Raw genomic sequence first — 26,650 nt, 5'->3', positions numbered from 1 at the left:
TGCTATTTCATCTACTTCAACTACTGCATCATCTTTCCCCTCAGTGGGCTAGTTGTAGTTTTATTCCAGTGAAAATAAAATTAAAAGCAGTCATTGTTTCACTCCAGTCATTAGTACACTCCAGACCGTGGTGACCCAAGCTCACCTCCTTATAGGGTTTTAAGTTCTTCAACCACAAATTCTCCTGTCATTTCGGGGACTGTAACAGTTCAACACCTGAGAAAATAATTTTAAATGTTCTCTAAAAACAAGACTGCTTTTTTTAATTAAAAAAAAAAGTTTATCACTTATTGAGAGAGTGAGAGAGAGAGTGTGTGCAGGGAGGGGCAGAGAGAAAAGAAGAGAGACTCCCAAGCAGGCTCTGCACTGTTAGCACAGAGCCCGATGTGGGGTGGGGAGTCCCACATGACCCCGTGAGGTCACTACCTGAGCCAAAATCAAGAGTCAGACACTGAACTAAGTCACCCAAGCGCCCCAACTGCTTTCTTTTTAAACTAGACATTGCTATCTTAATGTCATAGTCTATACCAAGCCAAAGTCTTCAATCACTCCTGAAAACAAAAGAAATACGGCAAAATACTGACAGTTTATATCCCCAATCATGATGTGGTAATGCAAGCTGTCTTCAGCACTGCAGCTGTTTTCAAACTGCCTCAGAGAAAGCATTTCTGCAATGTTAAATGGACTCTCTGGCTGAGGTACCTACTTTAAGATTTTAGTTTTTTTTTTTTTTATAGCGGCAATAACAAAATATTTGAAAAAAAATTCTCCAGGAACCAAAGTATATGCTCAGTAAATTGGACTGATTATTACTAAGACTCAAATATGAACATAAATATCACTTTAATACTTCAGTAGCAATAGTGTACTTTAGGGGGTGGCTGGTTAGTAGAGCATGCAACTCTTGATCTCACAGTTGTGAGTTTGAGCCCCATGTTGGGTGTGGAGTCCATGGAAGGAAGGGAGAGAGGGAGGGATGGAGAGAGGGAGGGATGGAGAGAGGGAAGGAGGGAAGGAAGGAAGGAAGGAAGGAAGGAAGGAAGGAAGGAAGGAAGGAAGGAAGGGGTAAGGAAATAGAATAATACAGCCTTTTCCAGCTTCTGGAGGCTGTCTGCATTTCCTGGCTTGTGGCTGCATCCCTCTCACTTCTGCTTCCATTATCACATCTCCTTCTCCAATTCTGACCCTCTTCCTCTCTCTTATGACAACCCTAGTGATTACATGGACCCACCTGAATAATCCAAGATAGTCTCCCCATCTCAAAACCTTGGCTTAAATCTACAAAGTCCCTTTTGCATGTGAAGTAACATGTTCACAGATTTGGGGGAATTACAAGTGGATATCTTTGGGTGCGCCCAGGAGGCTTAGCTGGTTAAGTGTCCGACTTTGGCTCAGGTCATGATCTCACAGTTTGTTGAGTTTGAGTCCCACATCTGGCTCTCTGCTGTCACCACAGAGACTGCTTCAGATCCTCTGTCTTCCCCTCTCTCTGCCCCTCCCCCACACATTCTCTCTCTCTCTCTCTCTCAAAAATAAACATTAAAAAAAACTTAAAACAATAAAAAAATAAATTAAAAAAAAAGAAAAACAAGTGGACATCTTCAGGGCCATTATTCAACCTATCACAAACTTCCTTTCTAGTCCTAAAATTCCATGAATTAGGATTTCTATCTTAGCTGAATAAACCAATATACAGTATGTAAATTACTTTTAGATTTCAATTCTGTATTCCTCCTTTAGTAATTTTTTAAATTAATTTATTTGTTTTTAATACTGTCCTTGCTTATCTTTAAATTAATCCATCTGGCCATCATCTTTATGCTTTAACTGGCATGTCTTGGGCCAGATAAGAAATCAAAGACCTCTAAATGTATTTGTTGTTATTGTAATATTTAATTAGCTACAGACTGCATAAAGACATTATTTCTGTTGAGCTAGTTGTGAAGGGTAAACAATCACAAAGCTAACCAATGTTATGCTAAATATCCCAAACGATAGAACATTTTATATCTATTAGCATAATAATTTATTAGACCAAAACTTAAGACTCTAAGGTTAGAGAAAAACACATGCAAGGCTCTTACAAGAAAATGCCGGTGTTTTGAGAGAAATAACAGAACACACTAAATTTTTAGAAATATAAACGTGCACACTGATAAGTCAATGTGAATTTATAACAATTCTGGCCTATATAACTGGCTCATCTCCAAAGTCTGTATCAAAGTTAATTATACCAGACATTGGTTTGGCCATAACCAGCAATTTCCAGGAATTGATGGCCAAAGTTCATCAATGTCCCATCATCATATGAAGAATATCCAGAATTTCAAAATGCAAAGCCTACTAGCCTTTTAGTCCTTCCCTTTGAGCCACAAAAATTATCTTTATCGTACACACACTTAACAAAGCAGAATCAGCTGCCCCTGTCTACAAGATTCAACAGAAGGAAAATCAATACTAAAATGAGATCATGAAAAGATCTGCCAAGGTGCAGGGTGGCTCAGTCGGGTAAGCATCTGACTCTTGACTTCAGCTTGGTCGTAATCTCGTGGTTTGTGGGTTTAAGCCCCACACTGGGCTGTATGCTGGTTGTGTGGAGCCTGCTTGGGATTCTCTCTCTTCCTCGTTGTCTCCCTCCTGTGCTCCCTCTTTCTCTCATTCTCTCTCTCTCTCAAATAAATAAACACTGAAAAAAAAGAGAGAGAGATCTTGCATGTTCCGAGAACTCTTTCCTTATGCATCCCCTCCTTACGATGCACTGTATCAGAGTAACTGGTTGACACGACTGTGCTCTCCACACTGGGCGCAACATGAGCATCGGAACCATGTCTCATCGATCAGTTCCCACAGCACTTGGCAGCAAGGTCCACGGACTCATAAATTTTTTACATGTCTTTTTAGAGAAAGAATTTAGGAGAGTGGCAAAAAAATATATAGCAGTTAAAAGCTGTAGAGTGCCACTGCCTGGATTCACAGTATTTGGACAGTTTAGGTCAGTACGCCTTGCGCCTCCTCTGTGGGCAATGAGACTGATCATAAAACCTCTTCAGAGGAGTACTGTGAAATTTAAGTGAGATAGTTCACATAAAGAGGTTTTTATACAAAGTACTTTAGGCCAGTGCCGAGCACAATAAGCCTTTAATAAATTAGCCTCCAATTACAAAATTCTATTCCAATACATTTCTGTAATATAAATGCTCATCTGTATTTTTCAAATAAATACACATTTTAATGATCACTTATGTAAAAACAAATACACATTTTTTTTGTCGTTAAAACAAATTTTAGTTTGATGTCAACACTTTCTGGTTGGTTTTCTAATTTTTACCTTGAAATTCTAGTAAATATCAATATAGTCCAACAAAAGCCAGAAGTTCTTTGTATATCAAAAGACTAGAGAAATTATGTAGTCAAAATAGACTGAGGCTAGTAATTGTGCATACTGGGCTCACTTTGATAAGGTCAAATTTTAAAAGGCCATGTTTAACCCTTCCAACATTACTATTAGACAAAAATGCACTGTTTCCACAACTGACAGATACAACAAATATTATCATTAAGTCAGGATAACCTCTTCAATTATCTTGAAGCAAGAACAATTTCAACACTTTTTCTATTCTCCTCTCAAATATGAAAATGATAGCTTTTTGTGAGACATTACAGAATAAAAACTAAGGACTCAGTCCCCAATTAAAGATAGACCCAGGCACAGTTCAAAAACAGTGAAATGAGGGGCGCCTGGGTGGCTTAGTCGGTTAAGCGTCCGACTTTCGCTTAGGTCATGATCTCGCGGTTCGTGGGTTCGAGCCCCACGTCGGGCTCTGTGCTGACTGCCAGCTCAGAGCCTGGAGCCTGTTTCAGAGTCTGTGACTCCCTCTCTCTCTGACCCTCCCCTGCTCACGCTGTCTCTCTCTCTCTCTCCTAGAAATAAATAAAAAACATTAAAAAAACAAAACAAAACAAAACAGTGAAATGATCTACTCAAATAAATCAATCTGATCTTCAGAGCCTTTTAAACTAACCAAGAAAGAATAAAAACAAATAAGAGTGCATACAAGGGCTATTTGTAAATATTGCATGACCTGGATAGAACTTGGTGACAATGCAGTTCAAAAGACACCCTATTTCTTAAGCCTCTTTTTTTTAATAACACATGATGATATAAAGCCTATTCTTACACTTCTCACAACTTCACATCACATTTCAGACACCACATGTTCTAATGTGGATACAACAATGTTTATTCCCATGATCGTGGGCCATGGAGACAATATGTCCTGACCAGGGTGCATTACAGCAGTTGGTTCTTGGCCATGTGGGACGAGTAAAAAGTATAAAACATTCACCACATGTATCCTACCACAACTGTTCAAATTAACTATATTTTCCTTCTCACATTAGGGAAATATCCAGATTTAGTTCAGCAATAAAACATGAAGAAAAGAGCCAAGTATCCCACTTCAACAATAAGAAAAAGAAACTACAGAGACAACTGGGCCTCGTCCTAGAATATTGAGTGTTTTCCCCATTTTGCAGCCTCTTACTATTATAAATACTGCAAAGGCTCTTCAGATTAAAAAAAAAAAAAGTCTTTTTACAACCTTAACAATTTGGCTATACATTTTGCCAGTCACTGTGCAAAATGTTTTCATACTAAAGATGTTCAAAAGGCTAATTTTTTTCTTTTACTGTCCTTTATTTTTTAAAAAATATAATTTATTGTCAAATTGGATAACATACTGTGTGTACAGTGTGATCTTGGTTTTGGGGGTAGATTCCCATGTTTCACTGCTTACATACAACACCCAGTGTTCATCCCAACAAGTGCCCTCCTCAATGCCCATCATCCATTTTCCCCTCTCCCCCAGACCCCATCAACCTTCAGCTTATTCTCTATATTTGAGAGTCTCTTACGGTTTGCTTCCCTCCCTCTTTGTTTGTAACTATTTTCCCCCTTCCCTTCCTCCATGGTCTTCTGTTAAGTTTCTCAAGATCCACATATGAGTGAAAACATATGATATTTGTTCTTCTCTGACTTATTCACTTAGAATAACCTCCCGCTCTATCCATGTTATTCCAAGTGCCAGGATCTCATTCTTTCTCATTGCCAAGTAGTATTCCATTGTATATACATAAACCACATCTTCTTTATCCATTCATCAATTGATGGACATTTAGACTCTTTCCATAATTTGGCTATTGTTGAGAGTGCTGCTATAAACTTTGGGGCACATGTGGCCCTATGCATCAGTACTCCTGTATCCTTTGGATAAATTCCTAGTACTGCTATTGCTGTGTCGAGGGGTAGTTCTATTTAATTTTTTGAACAACTTCCACACTATTTTCCAGAGTGGCTGCCCCAGCTTGCATTCCCACAAAGTGCAAGACAGTTCTCATTTCTCTATATCCTCGCCAGCATCTGCTGTCTCCTGACCTGTTAATTTTAGCCACTCTGACCGGTGTGAAGTGGTATCTCAGTGTGGTTTTGATTTCTATTTCCCTGATGATGAGTGACACTGAGCATCTTTTCATGTGTCTATTAGCCATATGGAGATCTTTTTTGGAAAAGTGTCTATTCATGTCTTCTGCCCATTTCTTCACTGGATTATTTGTTTTTAGAGTGTTAAGTTTGGTTAGGTTCTTTATAGAGTTTGGATACTCTTTATCCAATATGTCATTTGCAAATATCTTTTCCCATTTCATCGGTTACCTTTTAGTTTTGTTGATTGTTTTCTTTGCAGTGCAGAAGCGTTTTATCTTGATGAGGTCCCAATAGCTCATTTTTGCTTTTAATTCCCTTGCCTTTGGTGATGTGTTGAGCAAGAAATTGCTGTCGCTGAGTCAAAGAGGTTGTTGCCTGCTTTCTTTTCTACGGTTTTGATGGTCTCTCATCCATTTTGAGTTTATTTTTGTGTATGGTGTAAGACAGTGGTCCAGTTTCATTCTTCTGCATGCTGCTGTCCAGTTCTTCCAGTGCCATTTGCTAAAGAGACTGTCTTTTTCCCATTGGATACTCTTTTCTGCTTTGTCAAAGATTAGTTGGCCTTACATTTGTGGGTCCAATTCTGGGTTGTCAATTCTATTCCATTGGCTTATGTGTCTGTTTTTGTGCCAGTATCATACTGTCTTGATGATTATAGCTTCGTAGTTCTTTTACTATGTTTTATATTTTTAAATTACACTGACTACAGTTAGTAATTTGACCTTCCCAATACCATCATTCCACAATTTTCCTAAATATGTTATTCTAAGCCCCAGTACGTTGACAAATTAATGAGAAAAAAGACAAAACAAAGGGAAATTTTTTTATTTCATTTGTTTAAAGCCTATTTATTCTTCTTTTTTAACCATAAACATTTATAAATCAGTAAAACCTTTAGAGTTAAAATAGAGGCCTGGGGTACAGGCCATGGACGGCCGGCATCTGCTAGTCAGCACTGGGGCTGGGCCACGAGACAGACTGTGGGCCTCACCCCTCTGTCCTGAGGCCACTTCTCCCGCTTGGGATTGCAGGTGCGACAGAGTCATGATTCCACACTCAGAACCAATTGTTGGGAATCAGTTCACCATTTTTTTCCTCACTCCCCTACCTTGGGATTTCTCAGATATTTGTCATTTATCATCCAAAGATCTCCAGTAAAAGAATTTTTCCAAGAAGTGCTAATGATGATGGTATTTTTCAGGGAGAATGCCATTCAACTCCCAGAACCAGAATGTCTTGGTCTGTTTAGGCTGCTATAACAAAATACTTTAAACTGGGTGGCTGAGTTCTGGAGGCTGGGAAATCTGAGTTCAAGGCACTGAAGGATTTTTGCAGTGGTCTGGAACTGAACCTGTAATATCTCTGAGCAAGGGAAGCCATAAGGCAGTGGGATAAAATCTTCAGACTGGAGAAAAAAGAATTGTCATCATGGAATTTTGAGGTATATAAAAAGAAAGAAAATCTACCATTAACCTCTCACTAAAGAACCTTTAAAAGATATGTTTCAAGGTGTCTGTGTGTCTGTCAGTTAAGCATCTGACTCTTGATTTCGGTTCAGGTCATGATCTCACAGCTGAGATCAAGCTCCATACTGGGCTCCACGCTGAGAGCATGGAGCCTGCTTGGGACTCTCTCTCTCTGCCCCTTCCCTGCACTTGCTCCCTCTCTCTCTCAAAATGCATTTAAAAAAACTTAAAATTTTAAAGATATGTTTCATATGGTATTTGTCTTTCTCAGACTTATTTCGCTTAGCATAATACTCTCTAGCTCCATCCATCTTACTGCAAATGGCAAGATTTCATTTTTTTGATAACTGAGTATCCATTGTGTATAGATACCACATCTTTATCTATTCTTCAGTCGACGGACACTTGGACTGTTTCCATAAGTTGGCTATTATAGACAATGTCACAATGAACAATGGGGTGCATATAAACCTTTGAATTAGAATTTTTGTGTTCTTTGGATAAATGCCTAGTGGTGCAATTGCTGGACAAAAGGGTAGTTCTATTTTTAACTTTTTGAGGAGACTCCACTGTTTTCCAGAGTGGCTGCACCAGTTTTCATTCCAACAGTACAAGGGGATTCTCCCCTTGTCCGCATCCTCACCAACACCTGTTGTTTGTGTTGTTGATTTTAGCCATTCTGACAGGTGTGAGGTGATATCTCATTGTAGTTTCGATTTGTATTGCCCTGATGATGAGTGATGTTGAGCATCTTTTTATGCATCTGTTGGCCATCTGTATATCTTCTTTGGAAAAATGTCTATTCGTGTCTTCTGCTCATTTCTTAACCAGATCACTTCATTTTTTGGTTGTTGAGCTTTATGAGTTCTTTATACATTTTGGATACTAACCAAAACAGACTCTTAACTATAGGAAACTGATGGTTACCAGAGGGGAGGTGAGTGGCGGATGGGTTAAACGGGTGACGGGGATTAAGGAGTATACTTGTGATAAACACTGGGTGCTGTATGGAGGTGTTCAATCACTATACTGTACACCTGAAACTAATACAATAATGTGTTAGCTGGAATTCAAATAACAACTTAAAAAAAATAAATTAAGAAAAAGAGTTAAACTAGACCTTACAGATTTTCCAATCCAACTATTTCCTCAGGCAGGACTCCTTTATTTAGAATTACATAGAATATGTGAGCGCTGTACTGTGTCACAGAGCAGGCTGGGAGCTCCACTGCAGACGCAGTACACAGTCCCTGGTGGCAACACACACCTTAAGGACTTTTGTATTCTATGCTTGCACGTGGCAGTGCTCCATTCTGAGGAGGGTCTGTGAAGGTAATAGAATGATCTGTTACTACATTCAATTACTTTCGTAATCTGACTGTGCATTTCACCTGTGAAAAATATGGTGGGATCTGAAAGGGCAGGTCTCTTTGGTTTATCACATTCTGATCAGAACTTCTGATTGACAGCTACAAGTCACTGATGAGAAGCACAAGGAAAAGTGGTGTTTATTTTTTTAAGAAGTAACTGTAGTAAATGCAATGGAGAATAAAACCTTCTAAAATATGAAGTGGGGTAAACGGACCATTCTTCATGGTGAAAAGGCTGGGACCAGCTGGGTAGGGTTAGCTTGTCCATCTGAAGAGAAACAAAGGAATGAAGTGGGACAAAATCTTCCTTGCTGCCCTCAAAATGGACCGATGGGAAAAGCTGTGGAATCAACTTTCTGGCAAGTCTTCTTAGGCCGAAGGATAGACACCTGCCTCTCAAAAATTGTGAAAGCCCTTTGAAGCAGTGCTTCAGACGAACTCACTGGTACAATTCTGAATGAAAAGAAAATGTTCACTTAATTGCCTAGAACTTTCTGATAGCCAGAACTAGAGAACATTATGTACCTTTCATTCTTTTTTTGAAGGCAAATAAGGGCTGGCTGAACCGCTACTCGGGTCTGAAATCTGGTGTTCATCTATGGCCTTCCCTTCTGGAGGAAAAAAAATTCCGAATGTTAAAGAGCTTACAAAAGTGTCTCAGAGGCACAATTTTTCTAAGACAGAATAACAGAACCTGTCCTATGACTGTGAATGAGAAGATGTTTGACAGAAGGCGATGTCACATTTTCCATTTGTGCAAGTGCCCTGTGACATTGAGGTCCAGCCAAAGAATGAGAAGTCCTCTAAGAGGATCAGGTGAGCGACAGTGCAAACATCAATGCAGTCCTCTGCAGAACCGTGTCACAACACTACTCTTGCCACTCCGAGGATGTTTTTATAGATTGTGCCCAAATCTGGCTTTTCCATCACTGAACCAAATCTAGCAACCAAGCGTGACTGCTGACATGTGTTCTATTTCAAAATAACCAACAAGACCATGAAGAATGATATCAGAGGAAAAAACCGAAATTCTATTTTTCACTAATGTTCTAAAATATTATATTCTGGCATACTTCAGAGACTTGGTAAGAATTATACATAATTTCATCTTCTTGCCTGAGTAACTTTAATATTGTTGTTGAATGGCTGTTGGAAGGCGATAGCCAGTGAGTACCATAAAATGGAAATTGTCAGCAAGATAGTGAAGGACTGGAACGCGAAATGAGAAAAGGGCTTTTATTTATTTATGCCCCATCATGTTGACATGAACCTCATTGAAGAATATTGGCTCGAAGAGTTTATTATGACTAATCCTAGAACAAGAAACCAAAAAAACACTCTGATGGGCAGAGGCACCAGTTTCATGAGAAGTAAGAATTTCTCCTCTGACCACCAGAATGCCTGACAAAGGGGTCCAAGAAATGAGTCCTAGAAGGGTATGGCAGAGGCTTTACAAAATACCTAAACCACAGGCTTTCTTTCCACCACACCAATATGCTGTGAACAGTAGAAATAGAAAGCCGAAGGTAGTCTGGCCAACAGTCAGAATCTGTGAGAAACACGGTCGCTTTCTAGAAGCACAACTGACACTTCTGATCTGAGAAATTACTGGCAATTCTATACAATAGACTGAACACAGATGGGAGTGAACGTACATACTTTCTTTGGTTTTCCTCTCTTCCACCAAAAGTTTCACTCATATGACCAATTACACAAATAATTCCCATCACACCCACCTTCCTATCACTATGTTTTTCAAAAACACAGGCTCAGAGCAAATGCAAAGAAATAACACAATATTCTTTCAGAAAACTTGAAGTTCTGGCTAATTTATCACCTAACTGGACCCGTCGTAACTCTGAAACTCTGATACAATTTTCTATGCTATAGCTGTTTGTCATCATTTCAGCTGCATCTGAACTGGAGACACAATGGGGCAGTAAGTGTCCCCAAGTCAGAATATCTTCAAGCCTATGAAATAACCTCCCGTGAATGTACACTTGTGAAGTGAATACACAGAAGTTTCATCTGGGTACTCAGGACATATTCTCAGGACCTAGAACGGTGCCTGGCACAAAACACTATATAACTATTTGTTCAGTGAACGGTCATTAACATGAATAGTCATGTCTAAAAAGAATGTATTGCAAGCTGTTGCTGAAATGCTAAATAATGTCTTTCTTTTTTAAAATATTTTACATTTATTTATTTTTGAGAAGCAGAGACAGAGCACAAGTGGGAGAGGGGCAGAGAAAGAATGAGACACAGAATTTGAAGCAGGCTCTAGGCTCTGACCTGTGAGCACAGAGCCCGATGTGGGGCTCAAACTAACAAATTGAGATCGTGACCCGAGCCAAAGTTGGATGCTTAACCAACTGAGCCACCAGGCGCCCCTTCTTTCTTTATTCAAATTACAGAATATTTTATCAGACCTAATTTATATTCTCTTCAGAAGCATGTGCCTTTATTACCTTACAAATCTGAATGTCCTATCTCTTCCTGCATCCCAATACATAACAAATCCAAGAAGGCTGAAGTCTGTTTACCTGAATTACATGTAATACGTGAAAATCAAGAAAATCCAGTTAGATTGACAAAATATTTCACCTTCAACTATCTCCAAAGGATGGATTCTTTAGCAAAAAATAACATATATTTAAACCGATAGCCATGTCACATGAGACTGTAAAGCAATATTAAACCACAAATACCACTGGCAGCTAGACGTGTTTAGACAGAGAATGAAAAAGACTAAATGTTTTTAAAAATCTGCAAAAAAATTCATTGTCTGAGTTGCACAAGAGGTTTAAAAGATCCACTGGTTAACCACCTGCTCCTCTCCTCTGCATTCTGGCCCTCCTTCCACTCCACTTTTCCTAGCATACCCATAAAATGGAATTCGTTCATGGATCCATTTGTGTATCAATTTGTTTTCTTCTTAACTGTAAACATGTGAGAGTTTACATGTGGGCTTATGCACCCTTGAATCCCAATCCCTAGCAATAAATTTCTATCAACAAAATTATTAATAGAAAGATATAGTTGAACATTAACAGGAAAGCAATACATAATATCAGTCAGTCAATCAAAAGAAACTGAAAGGTGGTTTCACAAATTCAAAAGACTTCCGTGGTAAGTCAAGCAAGAAGGCTTTCTGAAAAGAAAATCCAGCAGTGATTAACTGCAAAGAGAAAACAATTACACCTCTTTCTAAGAATCACTCGCTGGGAACACTATCTCTGCTTCATAGTGAAAAGCCCATCATAACAATCCAAAGACTGGGAAATAAAGAGAAAAAAAAATGTCTGCACTCTCGTGGGACAAGATTTTGGTAATAAAATGCTATTAGAGATCAAGCGTAAGTTAGGGAAGCTATAGAGGTGCTCTGGCCAACTGGGAAGCAACGATATAGTGGCCACTAAAGAGAGTCTAAGTCAGTGAACATTCATGACGTTCAGAAATGAGCTCTTGTCATGAAATGCCATGTGCTTCATTATATAATCTCAGCTCCCTGTGAGTATGTTATGACTATAGCCAAAGGAAAGGAAAACAGGAGTGTCTCTAAATCAATCATGGGCCATGAAGCCAGACAGACTGTATGACAGATGCAATTTTTCTTGGCACCACTTGGGCATAACTAATTGATGACAATCGTATGTCCACACTGGCACATTTCCATGGGGTATGTGTGCGAATATGTCACCACATCTGGATGGTAGGCACGCTGGGGTCCTGAGGCACAAAGATCTACTAACACCAGAGGCCCAGCAGCTGTGCTCAATGAACACCGTGGGAGCTCCACAGAGTGATGAAAGGACTAAATTACTGCTAACTGTAAATACAGATTTATTCCATTAAAATACGAGGTAATGCTGCAGCCATCTCTTGTGCAAACAGACATTCGTCTCCTAAAACAAAACCAAAAAAAAGCCAGCATCGACAGATATACGTATTCCTAACTTCATCAAGAAAATCTGCATTTCTCCCAGGAAAAGAGGATACACAAGACAAAAATCAACAATTTCGATGACTCCCTTTCAGTAAAAAAACAAAAACAACCCAAAACGACTCAGAGCCTGCTGTCATTGTGTTAGCATGAACACTTCACTTCCATTTAACTCAAATATGAGATCTGCATATGAAGCCCGTGGTGAAAATTCAACACATCACAGTAAAAAAATGAACTGTGGTATATTGATACATAATTTCACCTTTAATATGAAATCAATCAGTATGAGTGGCTAATTTTTCCAAACTCACAGAGAAATCAGACTGAACAATTTTAGTCTGACTCTACACAATGATATTAGTAAGTTTATTATTAATGAGTGATTTGAACTAGGACAATTATGTAAAATGATGGAACTCTCTCTCACATAAAGTCCAATATTCTGCTCACAAAATTACTTCAATAAAACACAAATTATAACTGAGAAACTATTCATATATGTTTAAATATCTCCCATAAATCTTAATTATTTTTCTCATGCAGTATGACAAAAAACCTAAAACAGTAGTTGTTGTTATGTCCTCATGGATCAAAATCACATTTTAATCAGGTCAGAAACCAAAACTTTGTCTCATCCCTTTTCTTATCATTTTTTTCCATCCCTCTAAGTCCTTTCCCCTCACATCCTGCTTCTGTCAAACTACCCTACAGTCACGATGCTCCCCAACTTTGTATCTACCTCACCCTGGACTGATTTTCCAAGATGTCTAGTTAACGTAGGCTGGTCCGTGGGTAACAGGAGAGGTATGTCAGATTAATCATCCCCTTCCCAAAGGAGAACTAAGACAGGAAAGCTATCTTTCTCTACTTCATTAAGATTGCCACCCATGTCCTAAACATTTGTGGTGATAGAAGGCATTACAAATACATTAGACTTCTCACATGTGTACTGAATAAAAGAAAAACAATTTCTTTTTAGGAAAATCATAAAAGATTCTTTAACACATCCTTTCCTTGTATAGGTCTGCAAATGCTTTAGGTGGCAAATGTATGATTAAAAGGACAGCCCTGTGCAATACCAGATAAGAAAATGGGAATCAGTGACCAAGATGAGTCTTCACATGTAAAAATCAAAAAACAAAGCCAGTGATTTTTCTCATCTTCGATCTTCAATTCCTCTAAGATTATACTAAATATGGAAACATCTACATCACAGAAAAGCTGGTCCTACCACAAAATAGTATTTTGACTCTATTTGAAAAACACAGACTAACTACGAATCGCAGGAAGGCAGAGAATGGGGAAGGAATAAGAGAAGGAAGGAAGAAGAGAAAAATTTTGGCAGATGCCAAAACGTTAGATCCCCTTCTATCATCATCCAAGTCTCTTCACCGCTCTTAATAGCTGGGACATTCTTGTGCAGACACTGACTAGCTCTGATTAGTTCTGGAGACGAGGTTAGTCTTTTTGTTATCATCTTCCCCAGTAAAGTGGATAGACATCTAAGCGGAATTTTCATGAACAGACATTAACAGTTTTGTCAACATACATTAACTTTTGGTGAACAAACTAATTGTATTTAATAGTAGAGTTGGCTTCTCTCTCTGACTTATGGTACTATGTGAAAGAAACTGCTAGAGCACAGGGATGCCTGGGTGGCTCAGTCAGTTAAGCATCTGACTTCGGCTCAGGTCATGATCTCACAATTTGTGGGTTCGAGCCCCACATCAGGCTCTGTGCTGACAGCTAGCTCAGAGCCTGGAGCCTGCTTCAGATTCTGTATCTCCCTCTCTCTCTGACCCTCCCCTGCTCACGCTGTCTCTCCCTCTCTCAGAAATAAATAAGAAAAAAAATACTAAAAAATAAAAATAAATTAAAAAATTAAAATAAAAAGGGGCATCTGGGTGACTCAGTCAGTTAAGCATCTGACTTCAGCTCAGGTCATGATCTCATGGTTGGTGGGTTCGAGCCCCGCATTGGGCTCTGTGCTGACAGCCAGCTCAGGGCCTGGAGCCTGCTTCAGATTCTGTATCTCCCTCTCTATCTGACCCTCCCCTGCTCACGCTGTCTCTCTCTTTCTCAGAAATAAATTTTTAAAAAATTAAAAAAAAAAAGGAAACTACTAGAGAACAGCTTCTCTACCCAAGAGGCAACAGGTATCCCTCCCAGGGATAACTACGGACAGGCCCTTCACTGACTCCCGACAGTAGAGTTCCAGAATAGAGATCCAAAGGAGCATAAGACAGATGCAAAGTACTGCAAGGGTTTGTCACCCACAGGTCCCACCTTTACATCCCTCAAACCCTTTATCCAAGGTCATGGGAATAATTGAGAAATGCAGAATCCTCAACTTCCCCATTGTGCCCAAGACCCTCCCAAGAGCAGTCTAGTGCCCAAAGGCCAAGCAGCAGGGCGACTACTGCCCTAATCCATATTTCAAAAAGTGTGTGGCTTTAGGAAAAGAACATTTTCAATAGTCTTTGCCATGAGAACAGGAAAGCGAACGCAGCCGAACATTAACCAGCCCACAGGAGACCCACTGGGTCCCACTCACTCTACAAAGACCTCTCGTTTGAGATGTTTTTCTTCAGTCATTGTGAATAACAGAAACCAAAAAGGTACAACTTGGGGTGGTTCTAATGCTCTGTGTGACCTCCTTCCCCAAATCCAACCAGAAACAGGACTCCTGGTTTACCCCATTAATAAAATTCCTGAAATTCGATATAATACAGTTTCCCTTTCTAAAATGAAGCTCTGTGGTATTAGAGACAGTGAAACTAGGCAGCAAGACTAAGGCTAGAATAGGGTTTTTACAACTCAGTTTCTTTACCTGGGATCACATATGTAAAACTCCACTGTAAGAAAGTCATCTAAAAATGAGTCCTCTATTTTCTTTTCCTTTCCTTTCACACACACGCTGCAAACCTGGCACTACAAGTACTGACCTGACTTTCTTGCCCTGTTCGGAGAGCATCTTCACCAAGTCAGCGATGGGGTATTGCGCTTTGGCTGCACAGAGGCCATAGCCTGCAAAGAACATTAAGGACACTGAAGAATGCGATTTTTATTTTGAAATCATATAAACCACAATTTCTCCCTTGATCAAAACACATTAAAATTTTTTTAATGTTTTTTTATTTTTGAGAGAGAGACAAGAGTGTGAGTGGGGTAGGGGCAGAGAGAGGCAGACAAAGAACCTGAAGGAGGCTCCAGGCTCTGCGCTATCAGCACAAAGCCCGACACAGGGCTCAAAGTCCCAGACCTCAAGATCATGACCTGAGACAATGTCAGACACTTAACCTACTGAGCCACCCAGGCACCCCATCGAAACATGTTTTTATACCAAAAAAAAAAGAAGGGGTGCCTGGGTGGCTCAGTCAGTTAAGCGTCCGACTTCGGCTCAGGTCATGATCCCACGGTTGGTGGGTTCGAGCCCCGCGTCGGGCTCTGTGCTGACAGCCAGCTCAGGGCCTGGAGCTTGTTTCAGATTCTGTATCTCCCTCTCTCTCTGACCCTCCCCTTCTCACGCTATTTCTCTCTCTCTCTCTCTCTCTTTCTTTCTCAGAAATTTAAAAAAAAAAAAAAATTAAAAACAAAAGGCAATCTTTTAACAGGACTAAAAATGAAAGCAAATTTCTAGACTCATCAAATCAATAGATTTCCTTTATAGAAAGCTCTTATGATAGTATGATAGAGTTAAAATCCTAATCTGAAGCCAATATATTACCTGTAATACCACAGAATTCTGTGGTATGATTAAAGAAGAACTAAGCTAAACCTGAGAAAAATTAAGGATTGGGACCAGGAGATTAAGTGACCTGGTCAATGTCATGTCAGTTGTTAGAGGCAAAATTAAGAACAAAAATGAAGTGCTGTGATTCCCAGATCAAGTTCTTTCTATTAGGTCATGTTACCTCATCTTATTGGAAACTACATGATTCTCAATGATTTTTTAAACATTTACTGTTGAGAAGAAAGAGATTAACATTTACTAGCATTTACTGAGTCTAATGAGCGAGCTAGAGAATTTCATATATTTCTAATTAAATACTGAGAGTAATCCCAAAAATTACCATTGAGAAAAAAATAACCAAGACTCAAAAATGATTAAAACATTCATACAGAATCATAAAAAGACATGGCTAGAACCCACTACATCAATTTGTAAAATCTCTATATGATCCCCAAAATATTAACCTAAGCCAAGGATTCTCACCATTTTTTACTTGGTAATCAGAGAATTGCTTCTATGTTTCCATTACATTTTCAAAAAATAAGTAAGTTCCAATTCAATTTTTTCCTATTATAAGAAACTGTATTAATATAATAAATTCCAACAGCTCTTATAGGTTGTTTACTTTTCGTTTTTGGTTTTTTACCTGGAGTAATAATAATGCTATTAGCTTCACGAATCATGTCAATTGCATTGTCAAGGTTGATTTCTGTATGTGTGCCAGAAATTTCCATGGGTTTTCCACCAGCTGTTGAAGTGGTACCATAGCCTCCAAGAATCACATTAGCCAGGGAGCGATTCATTGCCTGGAGAACAAAATTATTGGCCATAAGATTTTAATCCATATGACTTTTTGAAAGGGTTGTGAATCCTATGTATACAATACTCATAATCATGTTAAGAATTTTTTATTTGATTATCTAAAGGGGCATGTGGGTGGCTCAGTCAGTTAAGCAGCCGACTTCAGCTCAGGTCATGATCTCAGAGTTCAGGGGTTTGAGCCCCGCATCAGGTTCTGTGCTGACAGCTCAGAGACTGGAGCCTGCTTTGGATTTTGTGTCCCTCTCTCTCTGACCCTCCCCTGCTCACACTCTGTGTCTCTCTCTCTCTCAAAAAAAAAATAAACATTATAAAATTTTTTTTAAAAATCACAGAAATCGCATCTATAAAGTTAACTGCACACTGGTATGTTTTCAATAAAAGTTAACTCAAGAAAGAATTTAATGAAAAATTACCAGTAACATTAAGAAATTAATGAAAAATTCAGATCCAGTTATTACTATCTGTGTTCCAATTAAGCAAGTTCTACTTACATATGTACATGTATTTCACCAGATTGAAAGAGAGTGATATCTATGAGAAATTTTACAAGGTAGACTCTATAGATCTCTCAGGTGAATCCTGCTACAGCTGCAACAGTAAAGAATCCAAAGGATGGGAATTCATATCATTTAGGAGTTTGCTGCCCTCTGTCGTCAAGAAAAAAAAAGAAATGCAGGAGATGATTCGATCTCCTTTTCCAAACCAACTACATACAGCTCCAGGAAGCAGTAACAGAAGTGACTAGATTCATCATTAAGCTCCTAAAATATTTTACTTCCAAAAAGGTAAATAAGTAAGTTCATGCATCATTTCATTAAAGTTTATACCCACCCTTTTACCTAAAAAATAATCTTGGGGAAAAAAAATAAGAGGAAGACATGCCATTTACAATCATCCAACACTGTGCCACACAAAAGCCACAACTGAATCATGTAACAAAATCACAGGTCTGGTTTCCACAACAGTACATTTGTAGACCTCTGGAGCTGTGGTGGTAAAATACAAAAGCAAATGCCTTTTAAGAATTCAAATCACCGCAGGGACGGCTGGGTGGCTCAGTCGGTTGAGCATCTGACTCTTGGTTTCGGCTCAGGTCATAAACTCACAGTTTAGGAGTTCTCACCCACATCGGGCTCTGTGCTGACAGTGTGGAGCCTGCTTTCCCTCTCTCCCTCTCAAAATAAATAAGCTTTAAAAAAATTCATATCACTGTACATGAGCAAAGCAGTCATTCTACATGATGAGCACTGGATTTCTCACTTCTGAAAGGGCTATATTAAACATATCATTGATCCAATGTGTATACCATGTAAAAGCTATATAAATACCAATCTATTACTTTAAAAAAAAAAAAAAAGACAATGCTGTATTATTAAAGAACAAAAAGCACCTGGGGATTTTCAGTGAAAAGTAACACATTGGGAGAAAAAAACATGACAACCCGAAGACAGCCCAGCCTGCTATCACTTTCATGCAGACATGAACATACACGTCTGAAGTGGGACAGAGGTAGAGGCATGGAGGAAAAGGTACAGGGATGATGAGCAGGGAGCCATACCTGACTAAAGGCGGCATATCAATAACATAAAGAGGATAGATCCAAATATTGTCAGAATTGTAACTGTCCTTTTGACCTAAGCTCATTAGGCAGACAGCTGTGTCTTCACATTTTACAGAGCCCAAACTCTGGTAAACTTGTCTAAGACTATCACATCAAAATAAAGTCTGGAATATCATTATGTATTTATGAACAGATAAGAGGACCAGAGAAAAATTAATAATGCTTTTAATTAGGTATAGAGTCTCAACCTGACATAAAGATTTAAATTCTTAACCCAGCCTCCTATATTTAAATCCAAGTTTTAATGATAATCCAAATAGCCAGGCCTGAGACTTCCAAACATTCAACATTTGTTGAATTTGTTAATCCTTTCTAGCTTTGAGTTAGAAAATTCTGAAATTAAATTACCAGAAATATGTTCTACCAAACAAATATTTGCCTTAAAAACTAATTCAAAGGAATATCCATCGACTGATGAATGGGTAAAGGTGTGATACATATATACAATCGGATATTCCTCAGCCATCAAAAAGAATGAAATCTTGCCATTTGCAACAATGTGGATAGACCTAGAGTGTATTACGCTAAATAAAATAAGTCAGTCAGAGAAAGATAACTACTATATGATTTCACTCATATGTAGAATTTAAGAAACAAAACATGGATATAGGAGAAAGGAAAAGAAGAGAAAAATAGAAACCATAAGAGATTCTTAACTATAGGAGACAAACTGCAGGCTGCTGGAGGAAAGGTAGGTAAGGGATGGGTTAAACAGGTGATGGGTATAAGTAGGGCACTTGTGTTGAGCACTGGGTGTATATGTAAGTGATGAGTCACTAAATTCTACTCCTGAAACCAGTACTACACCATGTGTTAACTAGAATTTAAATAAAAATTTGAAAGATTAAAAAAATTGATTCAAAGGACTATTTCAGACATAGAGATATTTCTGCCATAGATAATTTTTTTTTAAAATTTGTTAATGTTTACTTGTTTTTGAGAGAGAGAGAGAGAGACAACGCATGAGCAGGGGAGGGGCAGAGAGAGAGACAGAATCCAAAGCCAGGCTCTGAGCTGTCAACACAGAGCCGGATGCGGGGCTTGAACTCTACAAACCACGAAATCATGACCTGAGCTGAAGTCAGATGCTCAACCGATTGAGCACCCCCGGGCGCCCCGTGTCATCGTAACGTTTTTTAAAAAGTGAGACACACAAAGTGTTTCCATCCCCTACATCACGCAGTCCTGTCGAGGGACAGCTGTACCAGAGTATGACCACTTTATTCTAACTTGGTGTAAAAGAAACCATTCTTCTCTCCCTGTAAAACTGAATGAAGGAGAAGAGAAGAATTTCTGAGGACATTTAATTAATGTTTACCCACTTCTAATGGCATCTTCAGGAGAAAGAAAGGGAACCACACAGTAGTTTAACAATCAAAGTCAACTTGTTAAACACATATCCACAATTATATCACCATTAAGCTAATTCCATGTGGTCTCTTAAAAACTAAATTATTTTTCATCCCTGAATTTACCATTGCAACATCACATTTTCAACAAATGTTTAGGGTGTAGGGCTTTCTTTTGTTTGTTTCTTTCTTCCTTTCCTTTTTTTTGGTTGCTCAAGTGATTAATGAGACTACCCTCGGCAGACTAAGGAGTTCCCAGCGTCCAAGACAAAGTATTCACAACACTATCCAAGACTGTTCCTTTTAAGTTATTAAGCCCTATAATGAAAATTGTATGCTACATTAAAGAGACCCTTAATCCACATAATCCCAAGCAAACTATAAGAAATAAATCTGAAAACAAAGGAAAGGTTATAAAATAGACAAAACTAAAGCAGTAACAACATATACTCCATTTACTATCATCTCTCATTTCAGTGCTTTGTGGGTGCTAAATAATTGACAGCAAAGCAAAAAAAGAAATTATTTTTGGTTTGGCTTTGATGCACTTCATTCTGTTCTATTTTCATTTGGAAATAAGCAACAAAGTACAAAAATCAGAAAATTCGGTCTGAAAATGCTGTTCCCTTCTGCAAGCCCAGGCAGTTTGGACATGATCTCAAGTAAAAAGACTGTAAAATCATGAAGCAGTTAATGTCTATATGACATCTACACATAAAGCAAATTATTCATTTGAGCTGGTTGTTTGGACACTATCAACATTTTTCAGTTTAATATTGGGTATTGTATAACTACAGCATTCGGCTCAGAAGACACCGGAAAGAAGAATCATCAAAACAAAAACTCAATTTTAGGGATTACTGATTAGCCACTCGGGGAGCATTTCATTCCCTCTCACATAATGAAACCACTATGTCCTGGTTTGGACTTACATGTTTCCTTTAATAAATAATAAAATAATGAGGCCACAACATATTAGTAACATTAATAGATAATGATATATGATAGTATGTCTGTTACCATATGCTATGCAGAAAAGATTCCAAAATATGAAATGAGCTGACAAAAATTTATCTAATGTTCCTGTAATAATTATTATACTCATTTGAGTGTGCTAAGTGCCAGGTCAGGCTCCATAAACACAAAGGCTAACAGAAAATGACGTCTTCAAATACCTTCCTTATAAAATGAGAATAATATCTCCTACCTCCAGAATTAGTGTGGGGATTAAACGAGCTACTATTTGTAAAGCAGCTTTCATGCCCAATTACGAAAAGCTACTTCATTTTTATTTTTATTTTTAGTAGGAACCACTTGGAGCTGCTAAAAAAAACGGCCATGAAGAAACAATTTTTTTTAATAAAACAATAAACAAGCACGAGCCAAGAATCAATGAAGATTAACGTGAAAAGTCAGAAATCGGGGCAATGTGGAGGGAAAGAAAATTTCTATCTTCAAAACTGGACAGCAGGCTCGTTTCCGTTGTTGCCTTGTTTGTTTTGTAAGAAGACAGAGGACTGACGAGTGTGTGGTGAAAGTAGCTCTCCACGCATCGCTGTTGAGAGCTAAGACAGGAGTGTCCTTTGTGGATGTCAATCCATCGATAATAAGAGCCAACAGAGCTCTTACTCCTTCTGACCAAGCAAGTGTACTTGCAGAAAGGCCACCTAAAGGAAATGATCAAAGTGCACAAGGAGGTATACCGAAGGGGAAAAAAAAACCTAATAATATGCGCTTGATAAATTACGGTATATCTCTGATACAACATGCAGACACTGAAAATTATTAGAAAATTATTGGTGAGAATATTAAACAGCATGGAATATATATGAACTTAGGCATATAGAAAAATACTAGAATTAGAATATTAAATTTTAAGAGTTAAGGGGTAATGGCATTGCAAATGATTTTACTTATTTATCCTTTCCTACTTCCTTCCAAATTTCCCACATTAAACCTTTTTTATTTTTGGAACTGAATAGTATTTTTTAAAAATTTAAAGCTTCAGCTGTCCTTGAATCCAAATTAACTCGAGTTGCTCTTATAAACAGAGTATCAGTCTGATCCAGTGTGACACTTAGGGTCACAGACAACTATAAGAACACCCTGTTGGCCTTATACGGCACAGGAATAAAAAGTATCTGTGGAATGCTGACAGTATATGGCATGCCTGATGTGGTAGAAATAGAACAAAAAAAGAGACACAGAAACCATGTCAAGAAATATGAAAGAAAAGAATAAGACAAAGATGATACAGTTACAGAAGTACCTGTAGAAAAAAAAGTATTTTCAACAAATAATTTTACTACCTTATTTTAGTTATGGTCATAAAACTGCTACTGTAAGTCCCTGTGTTGCAATAACCAACAATAATAAAAGAAACTAGATGAAGAAGGAAAAGAGGAGGAAATCTAAAAGACACTGACAGAAATTTGGGAAATACTATTGATATATTCAAGAACCTGAACAAAACCATTTAAGAAAAAACAAAACAAAACAATAAAGCCAAGAAGGTGCCCATGATGATGCCCCAAGAACTAGATATAAGTCCTTCTCACCTCTCCCCAAATCGGTACGCCACTGGTTTTGTTAAAATTTAAATCTTCCCATGTAATTTTAAAATCAGTGTTTTGACCAACAAGTTTAAGTTAATGATGAAAATCTGCTGCCCCCTCCTGGTCATTCAAATTGACCAAGTGAAGCAAAGTCCAACTAAGAGTTAAAAACTCATTTTTAGATGCAAAGTGAAATAAGTCAGTCAGAGAAAGATAAATACCACATGATTTCATTCATACGTGGAGTATAAGTAACAAAACAAATGAACAAAGGAAAAAAAGAGACACAAAGCAAGAAACAGACTCTTAACTATAGAGAACAAACTGATAGTTACCAGAGGGGAGGTGGGTGGGGGATGGGTGAAATAGGTGAAGGGGATGAAGAGTGCACCTATCATGGTGAGCACTGGGTACAGTTGTTGAATCACTATACTGAACACTCAAAACTAATATAACACTGTCTATAATCATACTGAAATCAAACAAATAATTTTTTAAAAAGTTCATTTTTTGAGAAAACTATTTCTAATACAATTGAATACATTTTTCCTTTTTTTATAAACATTTGTTTTCTGCCTTTTAATATCTTTAATGCTTGTTTATTTATTTTGACAGAGAGGGAGAAAGTACAAGCAGGGGAGGGACTGAGAGAGAAGGAGAGAAAGAATCCCAAGCAGGCTCCACACTGCCAACACAGTGTTCACCACGGGGCTCAAACTTATGGACCATGAGATCATGACCTGAGCCAAAATCGAGAGTCAGATGCTTAACCAACTGAGCAACCCAGGTGCTGCAAACATTTGTTTTTTTAAAACCCCAAAGCCTGACACTTTTCAAGCAGGAGACACAAGCCTCCACCTTTCCAAATTCCCTGAACAACCTGGGAGATTTAATTTTTTTTTAATGTTTTTTATTTATTTCTAGGAGAGAGAGAGACACACACAGAGTGTGAGCAGGGGAGGGTCAGAGAGAGAGGGAGTCACAGACTCTGAAACAGGCTCCAGGCTCTGAGCTGGCAGTCAGCACAGAGCCCGACATGGGGCTCAAACCCACAAACCGTGAGATCATGACCTAAGCGAAAGTCAGACGCTTAACCGACTAAGCCACCCAGGAGCCCCTGGGAGATTTAATTTTAAAGTCTCTTACTTTGTTTGAGTTTGGGCTATCAAATCCTTTGACAATATGGCCAAAGAAAACTAACTTTTTTTATTAGAAAAAGATAACCTCAGCATTCAATTTACAAAGAGATTTTCAATGAAAACATTTGAGAAATTCTGAGTTTTAAAATAAGGGTCTTTTTCAAATATTGTAATAAAAGAATGGAGGCAGAATAAATGTCCTTTTTCTGCCCGAATTATTAGTCAGCAGAGCCACATTCTGATGTCACTCCATTTCACACTTGCCCTTTCACAGTCATTCAGAACTGTTATTTAGGGAATAGTATCTATCATCTGAAAATGTTTTCTAGTCAAACCTTTAATTATTTGCAGGATATCTTCTTGCCATCCAGAAGAGAATTAAAAACAAAAAGGAAGCTAAGAAGTATTTGTTTTCTTAATTTTTTTTTTCTTTTTTAAAAAAGATCATGCTGACCACAAAACTTCAAGATAGGCACTCTCACAGATGACCAGTGGGAGTGTAAATTGTAGCAAGCTTTCCGGAAACAACACAGCAGTAAGTAGAAAGAACTGATAAAAAGGAGCATACTCTTTCACTTCGAAGAATCAATCCGAAAACAAAATCAGAAGTGCCCAAGATCTGTTTTCTACAAAGAAAAACTAAAACTCAAACAACATAAAAGGTACAGCATTAGGGAAATATTAAATAAATTTTATATATCCAAATGATGGATTTATATGAAATCCCTTAAATAGCACTTTTAAATCCTTTAAATAGTAGTTAAATAGCACTTTTATTAAGGAAATGACAAGAGGGGCACCTGGGTGGCTCCATTGGTTAAGCATCCGACTTCAGCTCAGGTCATGATTTCACGGTTTATGGGTTTGAGCCCCGTGTTGGGCTCTGTGCTGACAGCACAGTTTCGGATTCTGTGTCTCCGTCTCTGCTCCCTCCCCTACTCATGCTGTATGTGTGTGTGTGTGTGTTGTGTGTTGTATGTGTGCCTCTCTCTGTCTCAAAAATAAACATTAAAATAATAATAATAAAAATAAGGAAATGACAGGAATATAGTAAGATGAAAAGAATAAAGTGTAAAACAGTATACAATATGATCAGACAAGTAAATACACAAATATGTAATAGAGAAAAAAGAATAAAAGAAATAAATCAAAATCTTAAATGCTTATCTCCAGATGGAGGGAGTCAGATTTTTTATCTTTATATTTCACTTTCCTAATTATCTACACTTGGGTGCTTTAAAAGCAGTCTTGCAAATTTATTCAAATGAAACACTCTGAGATTTCTACATTAGGAAACAGGAACGGACATAGTCCATGTAACACACGTGTCTTACCACACACATGATGTAGGAGAGGATGGCGCCAGAGGAGCCTATGAGCGCGCCCACAATGGTCAGCAGGTTGTTGTTGAGCAGGAAGCCCTCTGCACATAGCGCCCAGCCTGAGTAGCTGTTCAGCACAGTGATGACGACAGGCATATCCGCACCCCCGATAGCAGCTGTCAAAGTCACACCCTACGATGAAAACCAAAGCAGCACTCAAAATTATACAATAAAATAAAATAAAACCTTAGACACTGGACATCTTGGTTCTTAATCGTTCTGGCCTTCTAATTAATATACTTACCTTGAAGTTCCACTGCTGCCGGTAATGACCAAGTGCCTCCTATCTGGTCAACTCTCCCGCAGATACAACAAGTTTAAACACTGAACCACCTCCCCACCCCAAAATATCCCTAGAAGGCGGTGAGTAAAAGTAGGCAGAAACTAGAGAGGGGTCTGCACTTGGAAAAAAGTAACAGCACTGAGTGAATTTCCCAGTTTCTATGGTGTTAGCTTAAGGGCAGGCACCTGCTGGTGCCCAAGAAAAAGAGATGAAAAGAAATTACAAGCTCACAGTCTTACTAGTTTAAAGATCCAAGGATAGGATTTAGGGTGACTAAGGCAGCTGGAAAGTCAGAAGGCAAACTGCAAAGGAGCAGGCTAAGGAGAGGGAGCTCCAAATTCTATGTATAAACTCAGCCCAAATCTGTGGCTGGCTCTTTATGCATCTCTTTACACATTATGCATTTTTCCTGTTAAGGAGAAAGTAATAATAGGGGTGCCTGAGTGGCTCAGTTGGTTAAGCGTCCGACTTCGGCTCAGGTCATGATCTCACGGTTCGTGGGTTCGAGCCCCGCATCGGACTCTGTGCTGACAGCCAACTCAGAGACTGGAACCTGTTTCAGAGTCTGTGTCTCCCTCTCTCTCTGACCCTCCCCTGCTCACGCTGTCTCTCTCTCTCTCGCAGAAATATATAAAAACATTTAAAAAAAACAAAAGGAGAAAGTAATAATAGATTTCAGCAACCCCTTCCCCCAACACAAGTGAGTCAGATTTAAAATCTGAAGGCAGCCAAGTTAGTTGTCTACAAAAATAAACTAAAAAAATAATGATCAATACTCTTTGGAGGAATACAACAGAATCCAGAGTCTCTCTAGTACAACCCCAAATCACTAAACACAGGAAAGGAAAAAGCATGATGGGGAAGAAAATTTGTGCTTTTTATTCCACATACTCCAACAGAGTTTTAGTTTAAGATGTGAATGAATTTAAGATGTGTATTCACAGGCTACTTAATTAAATCAAAAGGAATTAAAATAGTCCACAAAATATTTTATCTTACTCAGACATTCTCATAAAAGCATAAAGTAGCTCTTAAATATCAAATTCATCTCTTCTCAAAAATAGTAATTCTTTTTTTTTTCTTTTTTTACAAATACTTTATTGTCAAATTAGTTTCTACATAACACTCAGTGCTCATCCCCAAAGTGCCCTCCTTCATGCCCATTCCCCCCTCCCCCCCACATCCATCAGTCCTCAGTTTTTGTCAGCATTCAAGAGTCTCTCATGGTTTGCCTCTCTCCCTTTCCCCCACCATTTCCGCCCTTCTTCTCCCCCTTGGTCCTCCGTCAAGTTCCTCCTAATCCTCCTATACGTGCAAACATGTGATATTTGTCCTTCTCTGCCTGACTTATTTCGCTAAGCATAACACCCTCAAGGTCCATCCATGTTGCTACACATGGCCAGATTTCATTGTTTCTCATTGCCATGTAGTATTCCATGGTATAGATAAACCACATCTTCTTGATCCATTCATCTGTTGATGGACACTTAGGCTCTTTC

At 38.4% G+C, this 26,650-nt stretch overlaps 1 protein-coding gene across 6 annotated transcripts in view; it reads right to left on the bottom strand.

Annotated features, from left to right (window-relative positions):
* NNT (nicotinamide nucleotide transhydrogenase) overlaps positions 1 to 26,650 on the bottom strand; it is a 94,788-nt gene that overhangs the window by 7,771 nt on the left and 60,367 nt on the right. For all 6 annotated transcript variants that reach the window (XM_039234158.1, XM_039234160.1, XM_039234157.1 and 3 more), the window contains exons 17-19: positions 24,821 to 25,000; positions 16,647 to 16,806; positions 15,213 to 15,294 (exon numbers count right to left, since the gene is read on the bottom strand). In XM_039234158.1, coding sequence (XP_039090089.1) covers positions 15,213 to 15,294; positions 16,647 to 16,806; positions 24,821 to 25,000 — 422 coding nt within the window. The remainder of the gene's footprint in view (positions 1 to 15,212; positions 15,295 to 16,646; positions 16,807 to 24,820; positions 25,001 to 26,650) is intronic.

This window comes from Hyaena hyaena, unplaced genomic scaffold (assembly GCF_003009895.1).
Source record: "Hyaena hyaena isolate Hyena2069 unplaced genomic scaffold, ASM300989v1 scaffold_83, whole genome shotgun sequence".
Classification (NCBI taxonomy): domain Eukaryota; kingdom Metazoa; phylum Chordata; class Mammalia; order Carnivora; family Hyaenidae; genus Hyaena; species Hyaena hyaena.
This window is presented reverse-complemented; position numbering and strand designations above follow the sequence as displayed.